General features: G+C 41.3%; 2 protein-coding genes across 10 annotated transcripts; one reads left to right on the top strand and one right to left on the bottom strand.

Annotated features, from left to right (window-relative positions):
- The first annotated feature begins 18 nt into the window (after positions 1–18).
- On the top strand, positions 19–14,442 carry cdk11b (cyclin-dependent kinase 11B). 7 transcript variants are annotated; one of them, XM_031286242.2, is made up of 21 exons: positions 175–362; positions 979–1,038; positions 1,284–1,414; positions 1,927–2,078; positions 2,233–2,360; positions 2,474–2,618; positions 3,152–3,327; positions 3,649–3,774; positions 4,138–4,236; positions 4,553–4,675; positions 4,772–4,846; positions 5,344–5,561; positions 5,682–5,772; positions 5,854–5,975; positions 6,573–6,678; positions 6,841–6,962; positions 8,725–8,832; positions 9,195–9,311; positions 10,391–10,539; positions 13,092–13,281; positions 13,845–14,442. In XM_031286242.2, exons 3-21 carry the CDS (start codon positions 1,304–1,306, stop codon positions 13,935–13,937), a joined length of 2,451 nt encoding a protein of 816 aa, XP_031142102.1. In that variant the 5' UTR covers positions 175–362; positions 979–1,038; positions 1,284–1,303; the 3' UTR covers positions 13,938–14,442. The 7 variants fall into 7 exon arrangements, with proteins under 7 accessions (XP_035863871.1, XP_031142097.2, XP_031142099.2 ...); XM_036007978.1 differs by lacking the exons at positions 175–362; positions 979–1,038 and adding an exon at positions 19–92 and having other exon boundaries at positions 1,927–2,066; positions 3,191–3,327; XM_031286237.2 differs by lacking the exons at positions 175–362; positions 979–1,038 and adding an exon at positions 19–92 and having other exon boundaries at positions 1,927–2,066.
- A 1,099-nt stretch (positions 14,443–15,541) lies between these two features.
- mmp23ba (matrix metallopeptidase 23ba) lies at positions 15,542–25,711 on the bottom strand. 3 transcript variants are annotated; one of them, XM_031286245.2, is made up of 8 exons: positions 25,326–25,709; positions 20,607–20,743; positions 19,881–20,020; positions 19,221–19,388; positions 18,918–19,082; positions 17,896–18,006; positions 16,799–16,925; positions 15,542–15,932 (listed from the first exon to the last, which is right to left on the bottom strand). In XM_031286245.2, the coding sequence occupies exons 1-8, from the start codon at positions 25,461–25,463 to the stop codon at positions 15,758–15,760; spliced, it is 1,161 nt and encodes a 386-aa protein (XP_031142105.1). In that variant the 5' UTR covers positions 25,464–25,709; the 3' UTR covers positions 15,542–15,757. The 3 variants fall into 3 exon arrangements, with proteins under 3 accessions (XP_031142105.1, XP_031142106.1, XP_031142108.1); XM_031286246.2 differs by lacking the exon at positions 17,896–18,006 and having other exon boundaries at positions 25,326–25,711; XM_031286248.2 differs by lacking the exons at positions 20,607–20,743; positions 25,326–25,709 and adding an exon at positions 24,201–24,211 and having other exon boundaries at positions 19,881–20,302.
- Between the last annotated feature and the right edge of the window lie 1,206 nt (positions 25,712–26,917).

The following is a 26,917-nucleotide window of genomic DNA, read 5'->3' as shown; positions in this document are numbered from 1 at the left end:
GATTGGAGGTTTGTTTCACATCGGAAGTTTTACAGACGTTACTGACGCGTTGAGACTTCCGGTGTGCCATAATACCGCTGCGCATACTTCAGGTTTGTAAAACCATTTCACCTGCTCGCTGGTTATTTGCATCATTTTCTGTACCTAGGCTTTTAGGTATAGCTACGGACACAGTCATATGCTCTCCAGTGTATATCTCTACCAGCTGTACTAACTGTTCATTTGAAAACCATGTAATGTCAGTTAGCTAACATTACAAAGTTGCAACAGTCGACCATGCTAGTTTTAGCTAGCTAGCTAACGTTAGCTAAAGTGTTAGCCCCTACCGCTGGACTCAAAACACTCAGCGGGTTTAACGTTAAGTAATTAACTCATCTACTATTTCGCTAAATGCGCTGGTACCTTACAATTTATCCACCGGTTTATTAACTATAAACTACGTCAGCGGGCTATCTAACGTTAACTTGCGTCAGTTGGCCTTTTAACGTTAGCTAACGTTGTAACTTACCGTTAAATTAATGCTCGGTAAACCGATCATAGATAACGTTGTATAACCTGTAGCATTCTAACGTTACATGTATTTAATTGTAATAGAGCATTTTGCTATACATTACTAACCAACCATCAAATTGTTAATGATATTTAATAATATTCATGATGGCTACCGTTAGCCAGCTCTATCCATAATAGTTCTATAATTGTCAGGAGGTGGCGCTAATAGCCAAATTGTATATACCTCAATGGACGTTAGCATTTGCACTTTGTTTCGCTGAAGTAAGCCAGCAATATCGGTTGATGTTAATGTGTTTCTTCTATATTGTGGAAGCATTTTTCAGTCAAAGCTGAAATGTATAACTAGCTATATGATGGGTAATAGTGGGACTTGCCATGCCCACCCTATTAACTTCAATAGAACTGACACTAAAGACTGGCGACAATACAGAATTCTAATGACTATGAATGTTCCTTCTTTCTAAGATTCCTTGTGTTGACCAAGGAAGTAAACTGGAGGTGCATATTGTAACAGTGGAACAAACTGTAAGATTTTAATGAAATTTACCAATGATGATTCAATTTATGACAACGTACATAAAAGTAAAATGGATGATAAATGGCAAAAAACAATGACCAACAAGTGGTAGGGTTTGTCTTTCATTATGGATCGATTATAACTGTATTGTTTTTTCTTCTTCTGTATAAGCCTTACTCTTCATGATTCAAATGAAGCTGAACTTTAATGACGTGGAATGAACACTTGTCTTGGATGTGTGTGTGTGGAGCAGGCGGTGGAGAGTGGACGCTGATGGGGGACGAAAAGGAGACCTGGAAAGTAAAAACTCTTGACGAAATACTACAGGAGAAAAAACGCAGAAGAGAATTAGAAGAGAGATCAGACCCCAAGCGCCAGAAAAATGTAAAGTATCTCGAAGCTAATTTAAGACCGATATGACCCCTATGTTGTCACAGGGATAAAAATAATTGCGAGTCACTCATTTTTATCCATGTTGAAGATTTTTGTCCATTAAAGCTCACCATGGTAAGTTTAAAAATAAATGATTAGAAATGGCAAATTGTCTAATAAATTTAGGCTTTTAACGTATAGATTTTATTCTTACTAATCTTATAATTGTAATATCGATGAAAATTCTTGTTGCGTTTTGTTATTTTCATTATTATTTTGTGCTTTTATGAGTTTAATGACACTGCTGTTTTTGAAGCTTTTGCACCAAAACATACACAAACAGACGGCTCTGGTGGGAGCAATAAACATTTTTTATGCATTTATTTTTTTAAGACATTGAATAGTGTTAGCTACATTCCAAATATGCTAATATTTGTATTGACATTCTTATTCCTTATCTGGGAACATTTTAATGATGTCCTCTTAGCTTTAACCACATATTGCGCTCTTCTTTTGTTGCACAGTTCCCACAGGGCCTTGTTCCACAGTCGGATGATCGGGAAGCCAAACGAGATACTCCGGAGGAAGGAGAACTACGGGATCAAAAGATGGAAATAACAATTCGTAATTCCCCGTACACACGGGAGGACTCAACAGAGGACAGGTCCTTGGAACTGTAGGAAACTAACATCAGTGTATTTTCAAAGTGGAAGTAGTATGCGTGTAATAGTTTAACTTCAAAGTATGTATTTCATGTATTTCAAAGTGATATGCAACACAGTGTAGCTGGCTATTTAGAGTCTCACACTGTTTTCTTTACATTTACGCAGGGGCGAGGAAGATGATTCATTAGCAATCAAGCCTCCACAGCAAATAGCAAGAAAAGACAAGTCTCACCACAGAAAGGAGGAGAAGAGAAAAGATAAAAGACGTCATCGCAGTCACTCTGGTGAAGGAGGTGTGGGAATGCTGCTTAATTATATAAACACAAACGTGTTTTATAGCTGAATACAACATGTTTGGAACTATGTTTTAGGATCTGCTTCTACTCATGATGTTTTACTTCTACAGCAGGGAAACATGTACGACCCAAAGACAAAGAAAAAGAGCGAGAGAATGATCGCAGGAAGCGTCAGTGGGAGGAAGACAAAGCCCGGCGTGACTGGGAGAGGCAGAAACGAAGGGAACAGGCCAGAGCTCATTCACGCAGAGAGAGGTGAGCTCCGACCCTGGAAAGGCACCGCATATTAGATTAGCTTAGATCAGTGTAGGCACAGGAGTATTTATTCCTTTATTTTGAATTACTCCAACATGTTTTGTTGGAGTAAGTATTATATTCACCAACATGTTTAAGCCTTTTTGGATCTAAAATTCAACTATAGCTGCTGTACTATTGGTGTACATGTAATTATGATGTGCTGTCCAAAGTAGTAAAGTCACACAAAACAGTAATTGTTAAAAATCACTATAGTTTATTTTGACTTCTCTCACACAAGTCCAAGTTTGTAGGTGTGTTTTCTTTTATAAGCAAATTAAAACAAGCCTACGTAAACAATGCAGACTCAGGTGGACAGCCAACAACTAAGTTATCTTATGACAATATATAATAATCACTAAATACAGCTGTGAAGGTACCAGAGCAATGCTGCAGCCACAAACCAACTGTATGTTTGAGTAAGACAAGCTTTAACAACCCAAACTAAATATAAACAAACATTGACGAGATTGGGCTTTTGGTTGTCTGGACAGACCCCGATTGGATTCTCCTGGGTTTTTTTTGGACCACAGGGACCGGCTGGAACAGCTGGAGCGCCAGCGTGAACGGGACAGAAAGCTGCGCGAACAGCAGAAAGAGCAACGGGAGCTGAAGGATCGAGAGAGGAGGGCTGAGGAGCGACGCAAAGAGCGAGGTGGTAGACGAGAAGGTCAGTGAGTTTTTCACCTTGGAAAGAGCAAAGCTAGCTGTTTCCTTCTGCCTTCAGTCTTTATGCTAAGCTAGGCTTAATGTGCCCTGATTCCAGCTCTGTAGTTTACATACAGACATAAGATTGATATTGATCTTCTCATCTCATTCTCAGAAAGAGAGCAATTATTTCCTAAAATGTTCAACAATCTCTTGAAGCTCAAAATCCAAAGCAACCAGAGTCTCTATCCTATTGCCAGTCATGAGGATTGTGTTTTAAAACCCTGTTAGCTGTGATGCTAAATCTGCATCATAGAGTAATAAGAGACTTTCCTGTCCACAGTGCCGTCCCACCATCGGATGCTACCTGATGAGTATGAGGATAAATCAAAACAAGGTCATCATAGCCGAAGTCCCAACCGCATACCTCGGGAGAGATCCGAACTCAGCGAACCGCGGAAAAGTGCGAGTGAGTTTATTCATTTATTTATTAATTATCATTTCACAGTCTCTAAAAAAAGCTCTTATTTACCAATATTATATGTATGCTTTATCATCAATTATCATGTATTAACTTTATCATCAGGGTACCCTGGGGGTCTTAAAAGTATAAAATAAAGGCCTTAAAATTGGTACATTTAGTTTAAAAGTGAAATATGTGGCTGTGAAGTTGGCATTCAATTTTATCCTATGTAGTTAAAAAGGTCTTAATGTCCTACATTTAACTTGGAGATCCCTGGGGGTACACTGAGCATGTGCAAAGACCAAGTTTCCCCAAGATCATCAACGTTTCATACGTTAGAGCATATCTCACATTGGGTTTTGTCTGCAGCATCGAAGGAGGAGAAGCCAGAGGGCAAAGACCTGCTCGCAGACCTCCAGGACATCAGTGACAGTGAGAGGAAGACCAGCTCAGGAGAATCCTCCATCGGTAAAGCGTTACATAACCTACAAAGTTGCAGTTCTTGGGTTGTCCAATTACTCTTATCGTTGTAAATGGCTAAACACTCTGGTAGGACATTTTCACTTCTGATAATAATCAGGAAGCTTGAATGAGGATAATCATTCACTTATGTTAGTCATTATAGATCAGAAGCACCGCAGGAATGTACTGGTGCTAAAAACCTAACCACCAGAACCAACAGCTGCTGGATGACGTGGCAGTTTCACTATTGCAGTTGAATTGCTTCCAATTCTTTTTCTTTCTTTTTTAACAATTGCTCTCGTGTCTTATTCACCTTGGCCAGCATCAGGGTCCGGCTCTGATGAAGAGGATGACGATGATGAAGAGGAGTCAAGCAGCCAGAGTGAGGGCGAAGAAGACGAAGAGGAGTCAGTTTCAGGCTCAGGAAGGTCTGAGCAGAGTGCAGGTGAAACTGTCAAAAACTGCTCCACTAATGTGACTCATGTTGCGGGTCCAGTTACACAGCATCACAGGTCTAACATAGTGGCTTCCTTCCTTTCAGAGGACGTGAGTGAGGAGGAGCAGTCAGTGGAAGACTTTGAAGAAGAGAAGGAAAATGGAAATCACATACCTTCAGGTGAGTAAACATGTCACCTGTGATGTCTGTCCAAAGGCTTATTTGTAAAGTTATTCTCATGATTCAAATGTCCTGCAGTTCGACTAAATTGTAATGTTTTGTGTTGGGTGTTGTTAAAGAATATATTATTATTATTATTATTATTATTATTATTATTATTATTATTATTATTGTAGTGAAATATTATAGCTAAAAAACTATGATTTATGTTCATTTTTAAACCTGGCAATATGGTTTAGTATAAGTTTGTTTTTGAAGGTTTTAGTTTTTATTTAGTTTCAGTTTACAAAAAATATTTTTTCCTGCTTATTTTAGTTTTAGTTTACTATAATAACCCGGCCATGATGAAGGCAACAAGCCAAAATGTGTTGGTCTCACTACACAGAGTTGTTCTTTATTCTAAAAGTGTTGCTGGAGTTTTGACCTTTCCATTCCCAAATTCTAGCAGCTCAAATGCACTTACCAACACTAAACTGACTTCACCCTTCGCCTCACAGTGCCAGAGTCCCGGTTCGATCACGACTCAGAAGAGAGCGGTGAGGACATGGAGGAAGAGGAGGAGGACGAGGAGGATGCAGGAGAGGGTGACCCCACGCCTCACTCTCAAACTCATTCTCGCTCCCCCACCCCCGAAGAGAACTACATCCCAGACTCCCCCCCAATTTCACCGGTGGAGCTGAAAAAGGAGCTGCCCAAATATCTGCCTGCTTTACAGGTCGGTACCAACATAACGCAGATGGTTTTGCAGCTAATCCACTAATCATTTATGTATATGTAATCATCTAATGCAAGCCAGCAGTATGTTGAGGCCTTCAATTGGATTGTTGATTTTCAGGGTTGTCGCAGTGTTGAGGAATTCCAGTGCTTGAACCGAATAGAAGAGGGAACCTATGGTGTGGTGTACAGAGCCAAGGACAAAAAGACGGGTATGAAAATAAACGTGTAGGTCGATTTTGCTTTTGCTTTTTGCCTCTGTGTTTATTGGTGAAACGGTCTCATGTTTGCAGATGAAATTGTGGCCTTGAAAAGATTAAAGATGGAGAAGGAGAAGGAGGGCTTCCCCATCACCTCTTTAAGAGAAATCAATACAATCCTGAAAGCTCAGCACCCAAACATCGTCACAGTAAGGGTGAGAGAACCTAAAAATTACTTATTTAGATATTAAAGTGCTCATATTATGCTCATTTTCAGGTTCATGATTGTATTTAGAGGTTGCACCAGAATAGGTTTATGTGGTTTAATTTTCAGAAAACACCATATATTTGTTGTACTGCACATTGCTGCAGCTCCTCTTTTCACCCTGTGTGTTGAGCGCTCTGTGTTAGCTACAGAGTGAGACATCTCACTTCTGTTCCATCTTTGTTGGGAGTCGAACATGTGCAGTAAGTTCTGCTAGCTAGTCAGTTGCAGAGTATGAGGGCGTGCCACTCTAGCAGCTAGGCGAGCATTATAACGTGTGTTACAAAGTGACGTTTGTCACAGAAGTAAAGGCTGGACTACAATAGAGCTGTTTGGAGCAGTTTGTGAACAGTGTTTACTGATAATTAACACAGTAATGTAACACAAAGGAAAGGGGTAAAGCCAAAATAATATGATGATAATAATAATAATAATAATAATAATAATAATAATAATAATAATATGAGCACTTTAACACTTGTATTGGCTAATCTGCATCCTTAAATGTTCTAGCTAAATCTAACTCGTGCTTTTCCTGCTATGTTAGGAAATAGTTGTGGGAAGTAATATGGATAAGATCTACATCGTGATGAACTATGTAGAACATGACCTGAAGAGTTTGATGGAAACCATGAAGCAGCCCTTCCTCCCAGGTAAAGTGAGACATTGATGAGCTCTGGTCCACTGTGTGTGTAAAACGTCGAATGGTACAGAAATAGTTTTCTGTCTTTATTTTTTTTCTCTTTGTTCGTGGGTTTAGCATTAAACCCTCTGCCTCACAACAGCTCTGTTAAAGCACGATGTTTCTCTTCCAGGTGAAGTGAAGACTCTGATGATTCAGCTGCTGCGAGGTGTCCGACATCTCCACGATAACTGGATTCTCCATCGTGATCTGAAGACGTCCAATCTGCTGCTGAGCCACAAGGGTATCCTCAAGGTATGCTAGGACTGTGGTTCTCGCTCAGGGCCTGCGAACTGAAGGGGCTAGCTAGTTAATTCTTACCATGGCAACAACTACTCTCCATGGGGTCCGTGAGGGCAGCTCAGAGAGTCCAGAGCAAGTAAAAATTGTTTTCCACCATAATTTAATTTAATAGTTATGTCTGTTACCGAATTTAGTAGTTTTAGTTTTTATTAGGGCTGTCAATCGATTAAAAAAATTAATCTAATTAATTACAGACTCTGTGATTAATTAATCGAAATTAATCGCATACATAATTAACGGTGCCTGAACCGATACTTTTTATTCCATTGACTGCCATTCATTTTGGCGCCACTTTGACAGCCAATAACTTTACATCTGAAACGTTTAAAGACTCTTTAGTCCATTGTTTATTTCTAAAGAAACACGACAATGTATAAAAGGCTCCATTACCTTGTACCTCACGTTATAGCTCCGTAGCAGACGTTTTTGTAAAAATAGGCTAACGATTGTGTCATAATCACGCGACTTACTGTCGCATAGTAGAGGAATTACCGTATAGTACAGGAGAAGCGTGCAGGCAGTTTCGTCTCACATTAGCTGTTTAAGTGTAATTACTAATGTTAACTAGCATTTTAGTTAGCAATAATTAGCCTGTGCCTATGTTATCTCCTCACATATACCTACGCTCTCCGTCTCTGCAAGCTTGGGAATGATTGAGATTTCTCTTGGCACAGCTACCAGAAGACTTACAACTTTCAGACACGTTGCTCACGGCACATTTACGTCGTCTCTCTCAGTTGGAGGCTGCGCAGTAACGCTCAGCGCTCACCGGAAAAGTGCTTCTAACGGCCTTCACTGGTCTCCGTCCAGAGCAACGGGATCTGTTGGTCCATTCTTATATACTGTCTATGGTTACACCCCGCTGTTGAGTCACAGTCCTCTACAGTAAAACACAATCAAACTTTACACCGTTCAGCGTTAGCTCTCAGCATTGTAACCATGTTTAATGCAGCTACTAACTAGCGGTAGGCTAACGTTAGCTGCTGTCGAGTATAGTGTTAACTAGCATCACATGCAGCGGTGTTTGTGTTGCCTGTATCGTCTTCAGAGCACCAGAGAGAAGTGCAGACATATCAGTGGCACCAGGTTTCGGTAGCCAGGGTTGGCAGGAAGAACATTTTTACAAGTAAATGTTCCAGTTAATGATCCAGGCAGCACATTCTTGTCTCGTTCCTTCATTTTACAGTCGAATGGTGGCTAGAACGGCTCCGGGTCAAATGTCAATATGGAATGGATTAATCTGCGTTATTTTTTTTAACGCGTTATTTTTTCTCAAATTAATTAATCGAAATTAACGCGTTATTTTGACAGCCCTAGTTTTTATCTATCTTTAGATGATGTAAAACTTTCCCCCGAGCTAGCAGCAATACAGCACAGTTGCACAAACAACACATGGTTACTGAAAGTCAACTGGAGCATGAATTTCAAAATTAACGGCAGACAAAGTCTGTGTGTAAATAAACCACGTTTTTACAGCAGGGGATTTAAATGCAAGCTGACAGTAGACATTATGAATCTCACTGCATCTTGTAATTTTTCAAATCCAATGTGACTATGCTGTACCCTGCCACACTGGAGTATATGGTCATTTGATCTCCTTCGGGACATCAAAACATGAAACCTTTGGAGGAATCTTATAAATGCCGAGACATTATTCTTTTACCCAAAATGAAATGTAGTGGTGTTAATGTGAGCCAACTGTCCTGTACTGTAGATTGGCGACTTTGGTTTGGCCCGGGAGTATGGTTCGCCCCTGAAGCCCTACACCCCTGTAGTGGTGACCCTGTGGTACCGATCACCAGAGCTGCTGCTCGGAGCCAAGGTGAGAATTCAACCTCACACTCCTTCCACGCTTCACAGGAACCAGATGAAATACCTATGCAATAACTGAAACTACAAATAATTAAGGTGATGTACTTTTCATATATGTGGTTACACCATCTTGATTGATTTGATTTAAGATAGGTTTCCAAGAGGAGGCTAGTTTATAACCCAAATACCACTGAAACACTATTTGAGTTTCACAGTATATGATTTACACAGCCAGACGTTAGAGGTCCAGGAGCCCATCAGAGCACATCCACTTTCACACACGAGACAGACTCCCAACGTAGGAGCTTGCCATGCAGACTGTCTACTTTGTGTTTCTGCGGTCTGCCACTGTGTTTGTTTTTCTCTCCACAGGAGTACTCCACAGCTGTGGACATGTGGTCAGTGGGGTGCATATTTGGCGAGCTCCTCACCCAGAAACCTCTTTTCCCTGGAAAATCTGAAATCGACCAAATTAACAAGGTTTTTAAGGTAAATTCCCTCATTTTCCCTTTATAAATTTAAGCAAATCCTCACCATAAAGGGTAAAGCTCTTCTGTTTACAGCCTGTAAATCTTTTGAGTGTCATCTGTCAGAGGAGGTCAGCATGGACTTCCTTAGTACACCACAGGGTGGAGCTGTTGGTAGACGTTAACCCAGCTGATGAAGTTATTATGAAACTGAGAAGATCGCCATAAAGGGTTTTTCCATAGTAGTGGAGGTTGTCGAGCGGAACCATGCCGTGACCGGGCGCGACTAGTCGAGCCGCGCTGGCACGGTGTGAGTGTTTTTCCAATGCACAGCACAGAAAGGTGTTTACCTCGATAACTTATTTGAGGTGTCACAAACCCAGGCTGTTCCCTGCAGCCCTTCTCTGCTCACTGTGTCTGTTACTGTTTGTGCTATTCTTCCTCGCAGCAATAGTAAAAACTGATTCACTGATTCAAATAGCACAGAATATGTCAGCGTCTGCTTGATTAGACCTGTTGTTCTTGAAGAACAGCACCGCTAATTAACCATAAAAGCAACAAAGTGGAAAACCTTTAATGTGAAGCTGGAACAGTAGGAGGTTCAGTGTGCATCAGCAGTAAAAGTACAGCTCTGATACGGCTGAAAGTAAACGGTGAAATAAGGCTGATATGTGAAAGTACAAACAGGAACACAGGAGTGGAACTAACTCCAAACCACAGAGATTAAGGTAGAAGCTGCAAAAGTACTGAGAGCTGAACTCAGAGTCTTTCAAAAACAGAGCTTTCTCTCTGGTCTCCAGCACACTCACACAAATTAGGCTGTTGAGGACACAGCTAAGGGGAGGTAATAGGTTGGCCCCGGTCATCTCTGCTTATGATCTGCTTAAAGCATGACAGCCGTGTGGACTGGTGTCATTCAGGCCTCCCAAGTCACCCTACAGCCTTTACCTGTTATGAATTAAAGTATTGAAATGTACTTAGGACTGGTTTATTGCCACGTCTGTGGTTGATGCATACTTTTTGCCAAAGTGGGATTATCTCATATCCATCTCTACTTGCGCTAACATATGCTGTCCGCTGAATGATGTGTGTTGTCTGTAGGATCTGGGGTCACCCAGCGAGAAGATCTGGCCTGGCTACAGCGAGCTGCCTGCTGTGAAGAAGATGACTTTCACAGAGTATCCCTACAACAATCTGCGAAAGCGCTTTGGAGCGTTGCTCTCAGATCAAGGCTTTGACCTCATGAACAAGTAGGATTCTTGTGCTCTTCTTATTCCACGCACAATACACAACATTGCACCTCACACAGGCTGCACTGCGTCTTAACTACACTACAGTCAGTCTGAGGTATTCCAACCATTTTCTCTCTGTGTGTGCATGTGACTGTGTAGCTGGATGGATAACTGTGTTCTTGACAAACCACTTGCGGCATGATGAGTACACCATAGCGTATTTGTTCCAGTAAATTAGAAAGAAAATGACAAGTACGTATTAAAAAGTACTAAACTAAACTGTTGGGTTTTTTTTTTAAATCATATTATTGTTAGTTGACATAGTTTGACAAATTTTCAAGGTCAAAAATATTGGTCTTCCAAAATCTCCACATAGATATTGTGTTATTTTCCATCCATTATTGATAGAACCCGGAGACCAATATCAATGAAAGACAAATCGCAATTAGGGCTGTTTTTATTTTTATTACCCTTGGCTACAGTAGTTAGCAGCACGCATTAGCTCAGAGGGCTAACTTGACTTGTTGACTTTATTACATGAATGTCACCCTAATTGTCCTGCCAAATCCTGTTGAAAAAACAGGACAGATCTGACAGTTCAAAGAGGCGTTTCTAGGTACTCTTTATGAAAAAAAGGAACGCATAGTCGAATATTCGTATTGAACAGCCAAATCGTATTTGACTGACAAAATTCGCATAAAGTCACTAATATCAGTAACAATCTGCATGACTCCTACAGTGGAAATTGTCTTACTTGGATGAACCCATTGATACCCTGTCAAATTCTGTTACTCTTTCCAGCGCTTTATTAAGTCAGTGCATTTCTGGCAAGCTGACTTAAAACATGACAATGGTAGCGGACTGATAATTCATCAACGTGCCTAGGCAGCAGTCCGGTTCCAGCCCTGAGTCCATCCTCGTTTCACACACTCACCATGGTGATGCTCCACACTACAGGAAAATGTTTTAGAAAACACATTTAATACGGAAAATCCTTTTCACGCAGAGTAATAGTTCTTTCTTGCACATTCCGTCGATCAGCATTGTTTAGCAGCTGCAAAAAGCAGAGACGAGCTTTTCAGCTCTCCTCTTAGATCTTTACCCACCCACAAAGCCTTTTTGCCTACACCTGTAAATGAAAACCACACTGCTTGGTCGGATGGCAACAGCATGTACACTGTGGAGGGATCACGGTTTAATGGAAGTTTGGCACCTGTTCAGCGCAGCTGAAACCTTCCAGCTGTCAGAAAAGAAGACTGGCGAGGCGTTTGCCCAGGGACAGATTCAGACTTCAAGAGGTCACGTAGAGAAGTGCGGTTTGAAAAGCTTCAGACAGAGCAGCGTAGGATAAGTTTAGAGGTGTAGTTTGGCAGGTAGACATCACAGAGCTGTTTGGAATATCACACCCCTCTGTCTAGGAAAGTGTTTGAGGATTGGGGCCTTTGGGATCTCACCTGAGGAAGGGCTTCAACATGAACTTGCTTTATTTACTATTTCAATCTGTAGGTGTGCCATAGTATGGTTAACCATAAAATGCGGGGCCTCAAGACCCAGAATACTGTTGGTTTTCTATCCTATGTAGTTAGTTTCCATCCCCTCGTATCTCAGGTATAAACAAGTCTGTACAGCTCGAATGAAAACCAACAGGGTCTTTGGGTCCTTAGGGTGCTGAGGAGGAGTAAGTTCACAGGTGCAGGAAGAGAGCACATTCTTGGAATTCCTAAACAATAATGATGTGGACGCAAGTGGAGGATTGTCCCTTTCAATGCCAGTATTGTTAAAAAACAAGCAAAAGTCAATGTGTTAGATCAAATCTTTTCAGGCTGGTGTTAATCATTTACTACACTGCCCCCACTCACATGGAAGATATGAATCAGACAGTTAGCACGCCAATTATCACAATTAAACAGCTCCCCATTATGCTGTGTTGATCCTGTCATAACCAATTAGGACTCCTTGCACAAACCCACTGGCCCCTCATATCAGGCCTGCATCTCGTGTTCAGATTATCTGTCTAGATGTAGTTTAGTTAATACAGCTGATATTAAAGTCACACCACTAGACCTATATTTTTAATATAGGGATTCCTACACATAGCACATCCTTTTCCAATATTTACATCCTATACAACTAAATTTAAACTCTGCGGGGGTTCATTTGAAGCCAGCCATCTGCCTCAAAAGTTGCAAATCAACATACCATCATTTTTTAGTCAACACAAAAGTAGTTGGTGGTATTGGCTGCTAGAGGCATCTAAATTACATAAACCTGTATAGCTTCATCAATGTTATCCCTACTTGCGTTTTTATTGTTGCCATGTCACTATTTTTCTGGCACTGGCACAGAAATGCCAGATATGCCTCGATTGGTAATAAAGATGAGAGCAGCCACTCGGGACTGGAACCAGATTACCTCTTTACCTAAATAAATTCAACATGTAGTTTTACAATCTTTAAACACAGACGTCTGTGTATAAAGAATAAAGGTCCACACGACAATTTAAGCTACATTTTAAGTTACCTGTGCTTCTGTAGCTGACCATATGAACTCGGTCATTCACTGTTTTCCAGATTCCTCACCTACTGCCCCAGTAAGAGGATTTTATCGGACGAGGGGCTCAAGCACGAGTACTTTCGCGAGACGCCGTTGCCTATCGAGCCGTCCATGTTCCCCACCTGGCCGGCCAAGAGTGAGCAACAGAGGGTGAAGAGAGGCACCAGTCCTCGTCCACCCGAGGGAGGCCTGGGCTACAGTCACCTGGTAAGGACATTAGACTCCACTTTCTCCATTACATACAGCTACCAGGCTTTCTGAACGCTGTCTGTGTTAAATAGATTACAGACCTACAGGCTTCTCCTTTGTGTCCGGGTATTTCCTCCTTGTGTTTTCCATGATGAGCACCTTTTAGTCCCTAATGTTTTCAGCAGTGGTCCTACCCACCCAGAAGCTTAAGGCTGATACTGATGTTTTTCAATGAAAGTTAGTGTTGATATTTGCTGTCTTACCAACAAATTAGACCATTTCCTGCCAAAGGTATTAGTTGTTTATCTCCGCTTTATTCTTGTATAAGTGGAAAAAGCTTGTGAAACATTAAAAACCAGGAAAATACTAACTATAATAATATCAATGATAAACATGTCCATGCATACTTATATGGAATACAATCAAAATGTCTCGTATTAAGTGTTTTCCAAAGGTAAGCAGTGTAGTGTTGATCAGTTCTATAATAAATATGTAAGAAATGAAACTGTGATATCGGAAGAGGGCTGAAACGGACTCCAGCCATTAACCATGAGTTAACTTGGTTTCCATAATCTCTCCAGGGCGATGACGACCTCAAAGACACAGGCTTCCACCTGACAACCAGCAACCAGGGAGTGTCGGCAGTCGGTCCAGGATTTAGCCTCAAATTCTGAGCCCAAAACTGCAGGATACCTGGCTGTCGGGAGCAAACAATTCTGGGACTTGGACGGTGTCACTGGTTTACAGCTGTAAACCAGATCAATATCTGATCAATTACAACTGTTACCAAATAGTCAGGACTGTCTCACAGCAAGACTGGTGGCTCTAAGATGTTGAATATCCAGAATATTTGCTCGACTTTTCGGCTTGTTCTCTGTATTTTCAAGCCATTTCACCATTTTAAATGTGTCCATTTTAGCTCTTAAATAGGATACGCAACCATACATTTGTTAGAATTTTAGCTCTCATGTTTGACTTTTGTTTTATTTTCCCTTTTATACTTCATGAGAGAGGACCAGATTTTCTAAATGGTTGGTATTTCCTGGCTGCCTGAGCTACTGTATAATGATGCAGCATTGGCTGTGCTTTCCATCCAGCATTATGTGAGAAATTTACTAAGGACTGTCACTTGATGACAGGGGGACGATGTTTTTGCTAGAAATAAAGTTTGAAACTTTGTTTTGTCTGCCGTTCTCCCTATATTTATAAACTCTGTCCAAGCTATGCAAACACAACCGCACACTGCCAGAGGAGAAAAAAAATTAAGGGAAGTCGTGCCTAAAAAAAAAAAAAAAAAAAAAAAAAAAATCCAGCCTTGAACCCAACTTGGTAGTTGTCCAAAAGTGATGTCATTCTTTGCACTGCACACTTTGTCTCTGTACTTTGTTCTTTCAGGGGAAAAGAGGCCCAGACTTTGCTCTGCCTTTTGTTTTTAAATGGCTCTGCAACTTCAGAATTAAACCAATAAATTCTCTGATTTTGAGCCAAAGAAAAATAAACAGTACAGTACAGTTGCATTCCCTGCATGACCACTGGATGGTTTCACAGGAACAGACACAGAAAAAAACCCTCGTCTTGGGACGTCTAGAGCCAGCACTAAATGGAAAGGTTCATTAATCAGTTGTATCTATCCCCCCCCCCCCAACCGGAGCCTTTCTGCAGATTATTACACCTGATGTGTTGAGTAAGCTTGGAAGGAGAGGTACTAGTGGAACTGACTGCTCGGTCTCTGGGGGCAGACGGCTGGCTTCACTGCGAGCCTAGTAAAGTAAGCTAGACGTCTGAGGTGTTCCATATGTGGTTTAAGGTCCAAATAGTTCCAAAGGCTGTAGACAACATTGCTTATTCTGGCTGTAGTAGTTTAGTTTGGTCAGTGTGTAACTTATTCAAATGGCATTCATCTAAGCAAGGGCTTCTGAAATGTTTTTTAGGCCCCCTAAACCAAAACACATTAGGGACATGGATGTTTTTTTGGATGGCACTTTTTCTCAGGGACATATAGTGGAATATTTTGTGTTTATTTTATGAGAAGATACTGCCATGCGTTGTCCTGCTTAGCTAATATCTTTTGAATTAAACTACAGTGGTATCTAATTAGTTCCCATTTTGCTGGGAGCACCTCAAGAACCCCAGGGTGGCCTTGGACCACCACTGCTTTAGCAAGAGCTTTGAAGAAATCCAGGCTTGATGAACCCAGAGTAGACCGTATTGTCCCAAACAGCTGACTGATGCTGCAAGAATCTTTCATCACCAAATATAATGGAAACCACAACGTCTGTCATGAACATCTTTTCACAGATGGTGTTTTCACTAGAATACTATTTGTCACTGAACATTTATTCTTTGCACCTATTAAGACGCATTTACACAATTGCAGTCAACGATAGACAGTTGTTTGCGGAAGAAAAAGGAAAGACGAAATATGTGCCCATGGTGAATGAGGTGTCCTTGTGAGCGTATGTGTAAATGCGTCCCGTTGATTGTGCAGAAGCCTTCAGAAGCGCACACGCACTCTCCATGAGTAGTTTGTGAGAACTTTGTCTTTTTTCTTCACAATGCAGGTGTACGTGCCTTCGTTGATGGCGTTGGCCACTATAGTAATGTGGTCATCTTTCAGGGAGATGTAGTTGGGGTGAGAGAACTCCAGCAGCTCGCCGTCCTTGTACCAGCTGAAACAGGAGTCAGACGTTAGACGGCTCTCAGTGAAATCATCGGTGGTGGACGAAGTATTCAGATCCTGTACTTACTAATACCACACTGTAAAAAATACTCTGTTTCAAGTGAAAGTCCTGCATTGAAAATAATATATTACTCAAGTAAAAGTCTGCAAATATCATCAGAAAACTGTACTAAAAGTATTCAAAGTACTCAGCAGTCAAAAAATGCAGAAAAATCCTCACATTTTAGAAACTGGAAACAATCAAAAAAGCTCTGTCAATCAACTAGGTGTTTATTTGGCTAATCATTTCAGCTTTACTTGTAGGCATAAAGATTGGGTAACACTTTACTTGAAGGTATCTACATAAGAGTGACATGACACTGTCATGAACACATGAACCCTAACTTGTCATGACAAAAACCGAATGACACTTAATGACAGAAGCGTTATATCATAAACTTTTATGACTTGTTTATAATGTTCATTGTCATGAACATTATAAACAAGTGTCATGTCACTCTTATGTAGATACCTTCAAGTAAAGTGTAACCAAATATTATTGGGTACTTTAATTTATAATAACTATAACTACATGTGTTTGGTGTGCAAAAATCTTAATTTGTAAAGTAACTAGTACCTAAAGCTGTCAGCTTAATGTAGTGGAGTAAAACATACAATATTTCCCTCTGAAATGTTGTGGAGTAGAAGTAGAAAGTGGCATGAAAAAAAAAAGACAAGTAAAGTACAAGTACGTCAAATTTGTACTTATGTACAGTAGTTGAGTAAATGTGCTTTGTTACATTTCACCAGTGGAAATCGTGCGGTCGCATCACTGCGGTTGGGTGGACTGATAACAGATTAGAGAGAGATACTCACTATACTTTGCCTTTCTTCGATGCTATTTTCTTCCCACAACGAAAAGTGAGCGTCTTGCCCTCGACGACCAGCTTGTGCTTGGTCCTTGGGGGTGTCGCGGTGGGAGCCACAGTGGGAAAAGGAAATTCTGAAGAGGATTGCAGAGAAACACTTAAGCTGATGCTCCAAAATAAGACACACCAAAGTTAAGAGCCTTAATGATCTTAAAATGATCCTGACCAATCATGAAGAAAACTACTTATCGTCTGGAGACTTTCCCTGAAACTCTGATTACCGTCAAACTTTTTGAGACAAACCTTATCACTTCAAACACTTAATACGCTTTTCACAACCCCTGACCTGCCGGCGCCGCGGATGTCTTATCAATATAATCTCTCCCATCTGCTTTCTGACAAACACAACAGGCCGCCTTGTGATCAACTCGAGAGCCTGCTTAAAAAACAGTCGCTCTCGTTAATGCCGCAAAAATCCAAATTGACCTTGTGTGTCTCTAACCCTCAAGCCGCAGTCTGAAATTCCAGCGGTTTGGAATCACTTAGGAATTTTCCACAGCCGTACAACGTCTCCCAATCAACAATGAGGAACAGATTACTGCGAGCCAGGAATCGTATCCTCTTGCCTCTCTCCACACTGTCCCTTGTTGCTGACAAAAATCTCAGAAAGCCACAATCTAAGGGCTGAGATGGTTAAGTGGAGCCATTTCCTGTTGTGCAACAGGAGACCAGAGCACCAGTACGTCCCACAATAAACCTCAAGTGGCTTAGGCTGTCAGATTGCTCATGTGTTATCAATATTTGGTGTGGAGACAGCAATTAATGGGTACCTGCTCTGCTCTGTCAGTGTTCTGGGCTAAAGCACACATTTCCTCCCTTGGGATGCTGGTACTCTCCAGAACTAAACACAAACTCCTCCAGTGGCAAGTGTAATCTCCCTTCAAATCAGATTCTTTAAAACCCCCATCGCTGCTCTGCATGGCTGGACGCTGTTGGCTCCCGTTGCTCCATTGGCAAACGGTTCACAGCAGCTTCTTGCGCTGCTCAATTGAGAGAAAACTTTTTTTCCCCCTAGACTGCTGCTGCTTTGCTGCTGCATCTTACCGTAACAGAAATCACAGCTGGAGGGGCAGTGCTTCTGCATCAGTTTACGCTTGCTGTCGCAATAGCCTTTCCGAGCCCAGGCCGGACAGATAAATAACCGGTCCAAACATCCTGGAGGAGAGGGGGAGAAGGAGGAGGAGGATCAGACAAGTCAGCAGCAAAGGAATTTGGATCTCCGATCTACTTTTTGTTCCAATGAAAATGACTCACCATAATACACGCTAATGATGACTCATGAGTAGTTTATACAACATTCATTAATACCACGTTCAGTGTCGTCAAAGACAAACGCTGTAGTCTACATTCTGGTTGATTGTGGCCAAAAATGGATTAAAGGTTTTTGTACAGCTGGTTCTTCACAAGTATATCTAGACACAATTCTGGGATCAGACCACACAATATGTTTGCCTTTGGAGATGGTCACGGTGTCAAGATGAAGCCATCACTTGAATTCTTGCCCTGACTTGGCTGAGAGACAATCATAGCTTGCCGTCTTTCATGACTTCCATGTGCAGGTGATCGAGAAGATGGTGCCAGGGACTGACTTCCCTGTTCCACCTGACAGCACCAACAACATCATTCCTCTTCCGCTTTGGCATGTAAAGCGCTTAACGCCAACGTCATGGAACTCGCAGAAGTTGCCAAACTGCTGTGAGGTTCATCACATGCTGCGCCAGTTGGCTTCCACTATTACAGACAACTCTTTTGATTCCTGACATCCCACATCTGTCAGGGTGGGCCATCAGACCTATTATGTAGTCTGATCCCAGAAGGAGAACTGGATTTGCTGTTTAGGTCTTAAGGATGTTTTCCATTTTATTCAAGAGGCTTCAGTGGTTCCCCTGGGATGAATTGCAAAATGTCTTCAAAACCAAATAAGTCAATTTTACTTACTACTACTAGACATCCTGTGTCCTGGATGACTGACAATGTTGTCAGATGTATTATCAATTGTCGAAGCCCTAAAGGAGAGCTTTCCCATTAATGTTCTGGTAGAAAAGTAAGAAGGATTGTGAACATACCGTAGAGACGGTGCAAACCCCACACCTCATCCTGTGTGATCAGCTTGCGCCCCGTCAGAGTTGCATTCAGGTGCATTATAGCTTTCGGGTCCAAGGAGTGCATGAGTCCCAGGACGTGGCCAATTTCATGAGTTGCCACATGGACAAGATCCGTCAGCCAAACCCCTGCAACAAAGGTACTGTTGATTATTTTCTCTTTCAGTTGCCGTGCACCCCGCGAGCTGTCCAGCTCAGCGTCTGCTGCATCCATCACCTTATGGGTTAAATATTAGCAGTTTCAACAAACATGATAAAGACCCATGCCTTTCTTCCAACTAAAGCGCATGTTTCCCAGAATCCAGTATTCGTGGTCGTCGAAGTGAATCTCGCCAGTTGGCGGGAAGAAAGCATGAGCCAATTCTCCTGTGATGCCGTCGAAACAATGGTGCAAGTAGGACTGCAGACAGTCCGTGTGGTTGATGGGGTAGAAGCCTGCCAAGACAGAGAGAGAGAGACATACCTCAGAGCCGAGGAGGGAAACCCTCACTCCATTATTTCACTCTGTTTAGACAACAGCGGGGAGTGGGGGGGGGGGGGGGGTACAAAACACAGAGCTCTTTCTTCAGCCTTCACCCCACAGGATGACAACCATTCCTCTCACTGTCACTGAGAATATACGCAGGAGCCTGGAGTTTACACCCACAGGGACAGATAAAGCACAATTTAGACTGCTTTACCATAGGCTGACACATGTATGGAAGTTGTTAAGCATTTCTTTTTTTTTTCATTTAGAATTATGAATCATGCTGAATATAAGCTTGGTAATATAGTCGCGGTAGTGTGATTTAATATGTTTGGAGGCAAAGACATTTCTGCGATGACAGCACAGAGAGAAAAAAACAGTGACGACAAAGCAGAAGTCTGGAGCTCGGGAGCAAAGCAACATCTGTCGGGGATTGATGCAGCCACATGCAGAGTACTCACCGATCTTAATGGCTGCTTCTTGGTCAGCTGGCACCTCTCTGAAGCTGAAAGGTGAGACGTCGCTCCACATGCCAAAAGCCTTGGCGATGCCTCGACGCGTGTCACTGGCATTTATCAAGTTTGTAGGGTAGGAGAGCAACCTGCTCAGAAACAACAGCATTATGTGGTTATTATTGGCCTCTACACACATTCTTCCACAGCAGAGGAATCTGCCAAAACACAATGGCTACTGTTCAGACAGAATTCCCACAAGCACTGCAAACAGCTCCATTACTTGATATTCTCTTATATCTCGGCTAGGGTTGGACTGATATGGATACTTTTAATACGAATCAGATAGTGATCAGTCGGTATCATCCACTGTCAATATGGAAGAGATGAAGATGTTGTTTTACTAACTCAGGAACGATGATTTTGGTCCACTGTCCATTAAAGTTTGTTCACCAAAACCCATTGATTACACCTCTTTGGTTGAATCCAATCTATTTATAAAGGACTTAATGGGATCATCTTTGCACAGTTCCAGAGAGAACATTGGATCTGGGGTAAAAAATTCCATTAAGGTGCTGCTAACCCACACCAACAGTCTGACATCATTTGATAATGCCTACTTTAACTGAAAACTCACTATGCTGTTTTTCAGCTATTTAGTTTGTTTTTTTCTTCCATTTTCTACAACTGTACTTTGCTGTTGTGTTGACTAGAGGAAGAATTGCAAATTAATACTTGTATGTTAGCTTGAACTTGTCCCATTTGAGCTGCTCCGGGGTGAGGGTGTAGCGCTTGTTCCTGGAGAGGTGAAGCACTTGTGACCGGGCCTCTTTGCGGATCCCGATGAGCAACACAGTGGTGTAAGCTTCTTCCTTGGACAAAGAAAAACCTTTAATTAATCACCTCACACTCAAGTGAAGGAACATCTGAAGCTGTTATTGGGATCAACATTCCAAAAAAAAAAAAATCAATAAGATACATTCTTTTTTTTTTGTCAGTTGAATGTATATTACAAGCCACAGAAAGGGTTTGACTTTTGAAGCTGCAGGCATTGAACTCCATTTGTAATCTTGACAATTACAACTGCACTCAGTTGCTGCGATTTCAGTGCCTTGCATCTGTATGTTACGTACTAGATTTTCATGCTAGGGCATTCCATCTTATGGAAACGGGAAGTGGTCAGCAGTAAAAGTGCTTTCCAAACATAAAGTATGAGCCTTTTCACAGATAGGTTGTGTCTGATGTCCCTTTTGGGGATGTGTAACTCCAAATCATCACACCTGGATTCTACGATATTTTTATTGCTTTGAAAGGCCGACTATGGGTGTTTTGCATTTTAGTGCTTTCATAAATATTCTTTGACTGAAGTTAAGTTGTGGTTTTCCTTGGCTGCGATATTCCATAATAGTGATCGCACCAGTTGATAAAGTCTATAACTTTTTATGGAGATGGGTTTAAGTAATAAATCCACTTTCCAACACTTGGAAGTCGATTCTGGCCTGTGCTTGACAGCAGGAAGGCTTCTTGTCCTGACTGATACATTTAAGAAGGATTGAAGAAAATGTGCATTAAAACTGAAGAACTTCTGAAGCTACATACGACCGCCCATGTACCTTAAATGTTGATTTCTTTACAAAGGGCAAGTTACATGTTTTAACCTTATACGTGCTTGGAGACTGACAAGTGTAAAAACTGTAAACCAAGTGTAAGATACGAAGAGAGCCTGCCAACAACATACAGGTTGCAGTGAGAAGTGTAAAGGCCTTAATATACTTCAAACTAAGTTAGTGTCCGATTGTCTAACAGCGTTGAAAAATGTCCTTTCGGAATCTGAAGTTCTTTCAAAGAAGACAATCCAACAAACACTCCCTTTTTACACAGCATTTGGCCAGGTGTGTGGAGGTGTGAAAGTAGGCTGTCTCAAGCTTTTGTTTTTTACACAACTACTGCCATCACTTTTCAAGACTCGGAATTCCTTCGTGAAGAGTCTGACAGAAAGTGTGTACTGTTATTCCCATTTTTACGATTCATTGTCTCACTCGTCTCTATGACAGCTCTTTTGTCACCTTAAGTGTGTCCATTCAGACAGCTGTAAATGCTTTTGCCTGTAAACTTGGTCAGACGATACATAATAAGAGCTAGTTTGTTTAAAGCATACGAAGGCCTTGATGGTATATACTGTACAATCATACCATACTAGGACTAATACACTAGTATGAAAATAATTGGCATTTCAGTGGTTCCTGACCTCTGGGTCGCAAGATGATTAACAGGAGACGAGAGCAAGAAAAACGTATTTCTGCTATAGCCTACAAAATTATTACCCTGGAAATCCAGAGTTCTCGCGAGAGCACAATTTGAATTTGCTCAGCGAGTCACTCTGGCATAGACCTCAACAGTCCCGCCCACAGCCGACTCCAGAAGTAAAAATCCCATTGATTTTCTCCATAAGGATTTAGAATATCAGTCATAATGTCTAAACCATCCGAGGTAGACTGACGCCGAGCTGCGTGGTTGTGAAACGAAGGTTTCTGCTACTGTAGAAGCTAGAAGTCTGTATGAAATCAACCTTGTTTTAAGAAAAACATGTTTTATCCACGATTTAATGGAGAAAAACTACACTACCCACAATCCTAAGCGTAACAACAACGTCTCTGATTGGTCCAACTCGCTGTTACCATAGAAACGTTGCGAAACCGCGAACGGCTAGAGCAAGCTTCTACCATTGAAGTCTATGATAGTTTCTGTACACGGTCTTGTACCTTTGCCTTTTTTGCCGTTTTCAAAATGTTTTTTTGCACCGAATCAAATGTTTTATGCTCACGATTCATCTCGTAGCTGGTTGGCTTGGTTCCAGACTTAAAACTCTTTATATTAGCAATTTTCGAAACGTCAATGAAACAATTGAATGGGGAAAAACACTTCCGGAGACAGAGACGAAAACAAGTGGGCAGTCACTGTTGAGCTCTATTCAGTAATGATGCTCATTAACTATGCCCTTGTAGCCGAGCTGCACCAATCACATCGGTGTATCTGATATAGGCGGACCAGAGGCAAGCTAAACAGATGACGACAGCGCTGCGACGTCGAAGTCATTAGTAAACATTGATGGCTACGAATGAACACCAGTTGTTTGAAATGGCTTTGGCCGCTACAGTGAACGAGTTAGACTTGGCTTTTTATCTAAAAGAGGAACAGAAGACGGCGCTCAAATGCTGTTCAAATCGTTCCTTTTGCTGTTTTGCCGACCGGATACGGCAAGAGTTTAATCTACCAGTTAGCTCCGCTGGTAGCTAAGCGTATGGGTACGCTTTGGATATGTCACCCCATGTATTGTTGTGGTTGGTCGTAGTGTTATCCAATTGCGTGCAGTGAGATTTTCAAATGCATGCTTGGTGCCGCCCCTCGAATTGGGCCATTTTCATTACTCATTGCCAGACCCTTCATCTTTCGGATTTGGATCTGGATTTCCAGGCTACAAAATTATACTCATTTTGCTGTTTTTTAAATCTTTTTTTTATTTTCATGAATTTGATTAAGAACACAAAAATGAATTCAAATTAGTCACTCGGTCACAACCGGTAGACCTATGCAACATATGCTCCAGTGCATGTTTTCTTACTGGGAAAAAGTACTGAAGATGGAGAGCAAACATCAAAGACACTCCCTTCACTTTGTATTCTACACCCTATCCTCTGGTTCCTGTTCCTGCTTCGCCCAGTCAAGACAAATAGATGCAGTACTTCCTTCATTTCCTACCAAAATAGTGAAACAGGGGCAGGCAGTCTGGCAGACTGTCCCAGACTGCTGTTGAACTGAATGGCCTTTTTTGCTCAGATGTTAAATATAATGTTTCTGTATTGTATTATACATACTGGTCTCTTTTTGTATACAACAGTTGCTTTCCTGGCCTCAGCTAACACACTGGAGTCTGTGATTTATGAGGTGTTTAACGTAGTAAGGCCAGCACAGTTCTTTTGGTGTTGTGTCTTGTTATATTCACTGCAAATGTAATCTCACACTTTTGGCACAAATAGAGATGAACCATAAACCATGAGGGCCGAACAAACGCGCTAGACTAAACCTTGAAGCCAGTGGTGGAGCGCTGACTCTGAGGGCAAAACATCTGAGGACAAATCCCAGAAGATCCTTGGGCTAGTCTGGAAGAGTTTAACTTCAGTCCCAGAGAGACTGTTAAAACGGATTATGATTTATATCCTTATTTAACAAAGGATATTTTCTGTATATAATTAAACAAAGTCAAATATTCTGAACATTGAAAATTTTATAGAAAACAGTGTTGCTTGTTAATACTTTGTGTTTTTATACATATTTTGATCATGCAAATAGTGCATTATTTTCAGTATACATAAAAGAAAACAATGCTCTTTGACTACATTGTGACCTAACTTTATTCACTAACTGATCAATTTAGGCTCCAATGTGTCTTTTACTTATGCTGTAATTCATTCTGCTAGCCAAGAAGCTTATCTAAGGCAGTTATGTAATTCTCAACAGCAGTGTTCTTGATTGACACATATTGAGTTTGTGGCAAAGGAAATGACATAAAGCTATCCCTGCAGCTCTGTATCACAGTGGGTGGGTGGCAGTCTGGAGGAACACATTTATCCAATTCACTGTACAAGTCATCCATTCCATTGCCTAATCTAATTATGGCATTCATCAAACTTCTGCATGTACTCTTATGTATATTGCCATGGCTAAGCTATAATCGAGTGACTTTATGTGATGTAGGCTACAACGTTTTAAGAAACCGGAGAAATGACTGAAATTGCATGGACAGTTTCTTATGCAGAACTTCAGCATGATAACAGTGAAGGAAAATTGTGTGAGGGATGCTTAGGCTACTTTGAAAAATCGTTGACTCTGTTAATTCTAGTTCTGACCTCGTCCTGAAACCTGTCGTTCTGAGGACCATACTTCACTAAAAAATGTTGGTTTTTAATTTTATTTGACTCACTGTCAAATATACACGACTTGTACAACACATGATAAGGCAGGTTAATTCTCTAATATACTTTTGGTGAATTCGGGGTATAAAGGATCCACCATGTATCACTTTATTTCAATATAATTTAAACTTCCACAGTTGGGTTCACAACTAGCCTACAACTATTAGTGCAAGTGAATAGGATTTGTAGCCTATAATTGACTTTAAAAGTTAGTTACTGTTTGACATAAGTAATTGCTGTATATGCCGAACTGAAAACTGGCTTTTAATAGCCTAATTAAAAATATTTCAAGCCTTAGCATTCCTAGTAGGCTATGTAGCTTCACAGAAACGTAGGGTAAATGTTAAGTCACAGATTTTTGAATGGAGTTTGGTGTTGTGTCTTTTGAAACGATAAACTTAATAATTACAAACCAGACAATACATTGGAGTTTACAGTTGCAGTCACAGTTCTTACATATTATGAAGTGGTCACAGCATACCTCTAACCTCCAGGAGGGAAAAGCTGTGGTTTGTTGCATCCCTGCGAACAGAAGACTGAGCAGCGCGGCAGCCAGCAGAGGAGCGAAGCCCCAGTCGCCCCAGCGTAAACTTCTTCTGGGAGTCTGACAGCACACCATGGCTGCGATATCACACCTCCAGGAAAAAAATAATAATCAAATAATCCCTCAGCGAACACTACACAGGTTTACCATATATGCCCGTGAACCCTACTTCATGGCCATTGCCCGTTTCGGCAGTGTGCTACTACGTGGGTAGCTGCTGGTGCTGTTTGCGGCAGCGCAGTTAAACCTGCGGACCATACAGACCGGGTAGTGAAAGCAGTGCAGACTGCATCAGCTCTGCTCTCTTCCGCACAGTAGCCTACGCCTGCCAGAAAACTGGGCTCATATTACTGTAGATGGGGCAGGGGGTCAGTGTCGAGACGATCTTATGAAAACCAAACTGCTGAAAACCGCTCTGTCCATCAAACCACTTGTTGCAACCACTGGAGCTCTGTTAAAGCAGAATCAGTTGGCCTATTTTGAATATGACTTTCTGAGGTTAATTTAATGCTGCTGGGCTGGAAAAAAAGTAGTTTAGTCTTCTCCCTATCCCAATGTGGCATGCTCAGACAGTTTCAGGGCAGGGTAGAAAACAAAACAGCCTATCACCCTGGCATGGCAAAGTTTATAGTTTGTAGTAGCCTACTGCCAAATTGTAGAAGGGACTCTGGGCTGCACGTAGCCTACTTTTGCACACAAGACACTTCACCCCTTGTGCAAGCCATTGCCTTCTACAGTAGCCTACATGGGGCGTTCTGGCACATGTAGTGAAATGTAGGCTACATGGGACGCAACTGCTGAATGCTGAACATAGCCTACTGGTTGGGTGAAAAATGTAATACAGGCTATGTGATTTTGAGCAACATTGAATAGTAGCTAAACTGAATCAAATGTGTTATTTCTGGGCAGTCAAAGTAAAGTTCAGTTTGGGAACTCCCAGGGATGTTCCATGAGTTTATTTCATTAAAATGCCCCCATACAGAATATTTAAAAAAATATATCTTATCACAGTTTATTCAGTTTTCTTGCCCCACCTTCATACCAAACCAATAGGCCTAGTGTTTAATGCAACATTTAATGTACCTGCATGCAGGAATGTTGCAGTTGCACTTTAACCATGTCATCAGCACCTTATTTACATTTGTTGAAAGAGAAAAGAAACTGCAGTTCTACTTCTCATTCCACTAAAAGCCCATATGGACCACTCTTTATCAACTACTCTGAATAGCTTCATTCGTTGGTAGCAACAGGGCTGTGTTATGGTTCAGCTTTAGTTATATAAACGTGGGCCTGACTTGGGCTGCGCTTCATACTGTTACAAGTTTCTGTTCATAAAATGGTTCTGTAGATACACTTTAGCCTATACTTACCTCTCTCTAAATTTCCTCTCCTGTGATTTCGTCTTTGTTTTGTTTTTTTCTTAGGCACTCAGGATTTTATCATAATTTGTTATTGTCTTCACAGAGAGCTTGGGTGGGTGGAAACAATGCCATGGCCTACTTATGAACTATGATCTATGTATACCAAAA

Source organism: Sander lucioperca, chromosome 12, assembly GCF_008315115.2.
Source record: "Sander lucioperca isolate FBNREF2018 chromosome 12, SLUC_FBN_1.2, whole genome shotgun sequence".
Taxonomy (NCBI): Eukaryota; Metazoa; Chordata; class Actinopteri; order Perciformes; family Percidae; genus Sander; species Sander lucioperca.
This window is presented reverse-complemented; position numbering and strand designations above follow the sequence as displayed.

Excerpts from the sequence above, each read along its gene's own strand:
- cdk11b (XM_031286235.2), top strand. The coding sequence starts at position 1,304 with ATGGGGGACGAAAAGGAGACCTGGAAAGTAAAAACTCTTGACGAAATA. Across the intron at positions 2,361-2,473 it reads CAGTCACTCTGGTGAAGGAG|CAGGGAAACATGTACGACCC; the intron begins GTGTGGGAATGC and ends TTACTTCTACAG. Across the intron at positions 4,847-5,343 it reads TGGAAATCACATACCTTCAG|TGCCAGAGTCCCGGTTCGAT; the intron begins GTGAGTAAACAT and ends TTCGCCTCACAG.
- mmp23ba (XM_031286245.2), bottom strand. The coding sequence starts at position 25,463 with ATGGTGTGCTGTCAGACTCCCAGAAGAAGTTTACGCTGGGGCGACTGG. Across the intron at positions 19,083-19,220 it reads GCGCTTTAGTTGGAAGAAAG|GGGTTTGGCTGACGGATCTT; the intron begins GCATGGGTCTTT and ends CCTTTGTTGCAG. Across the intron at positions 16,926-17,895 it reads CAGCTGTGATTTCTGTTACG|AATTTCCTTTTCCCACTGTG; the intron begins GTAAGATGCAGC and ends AATCCTCTTCAG.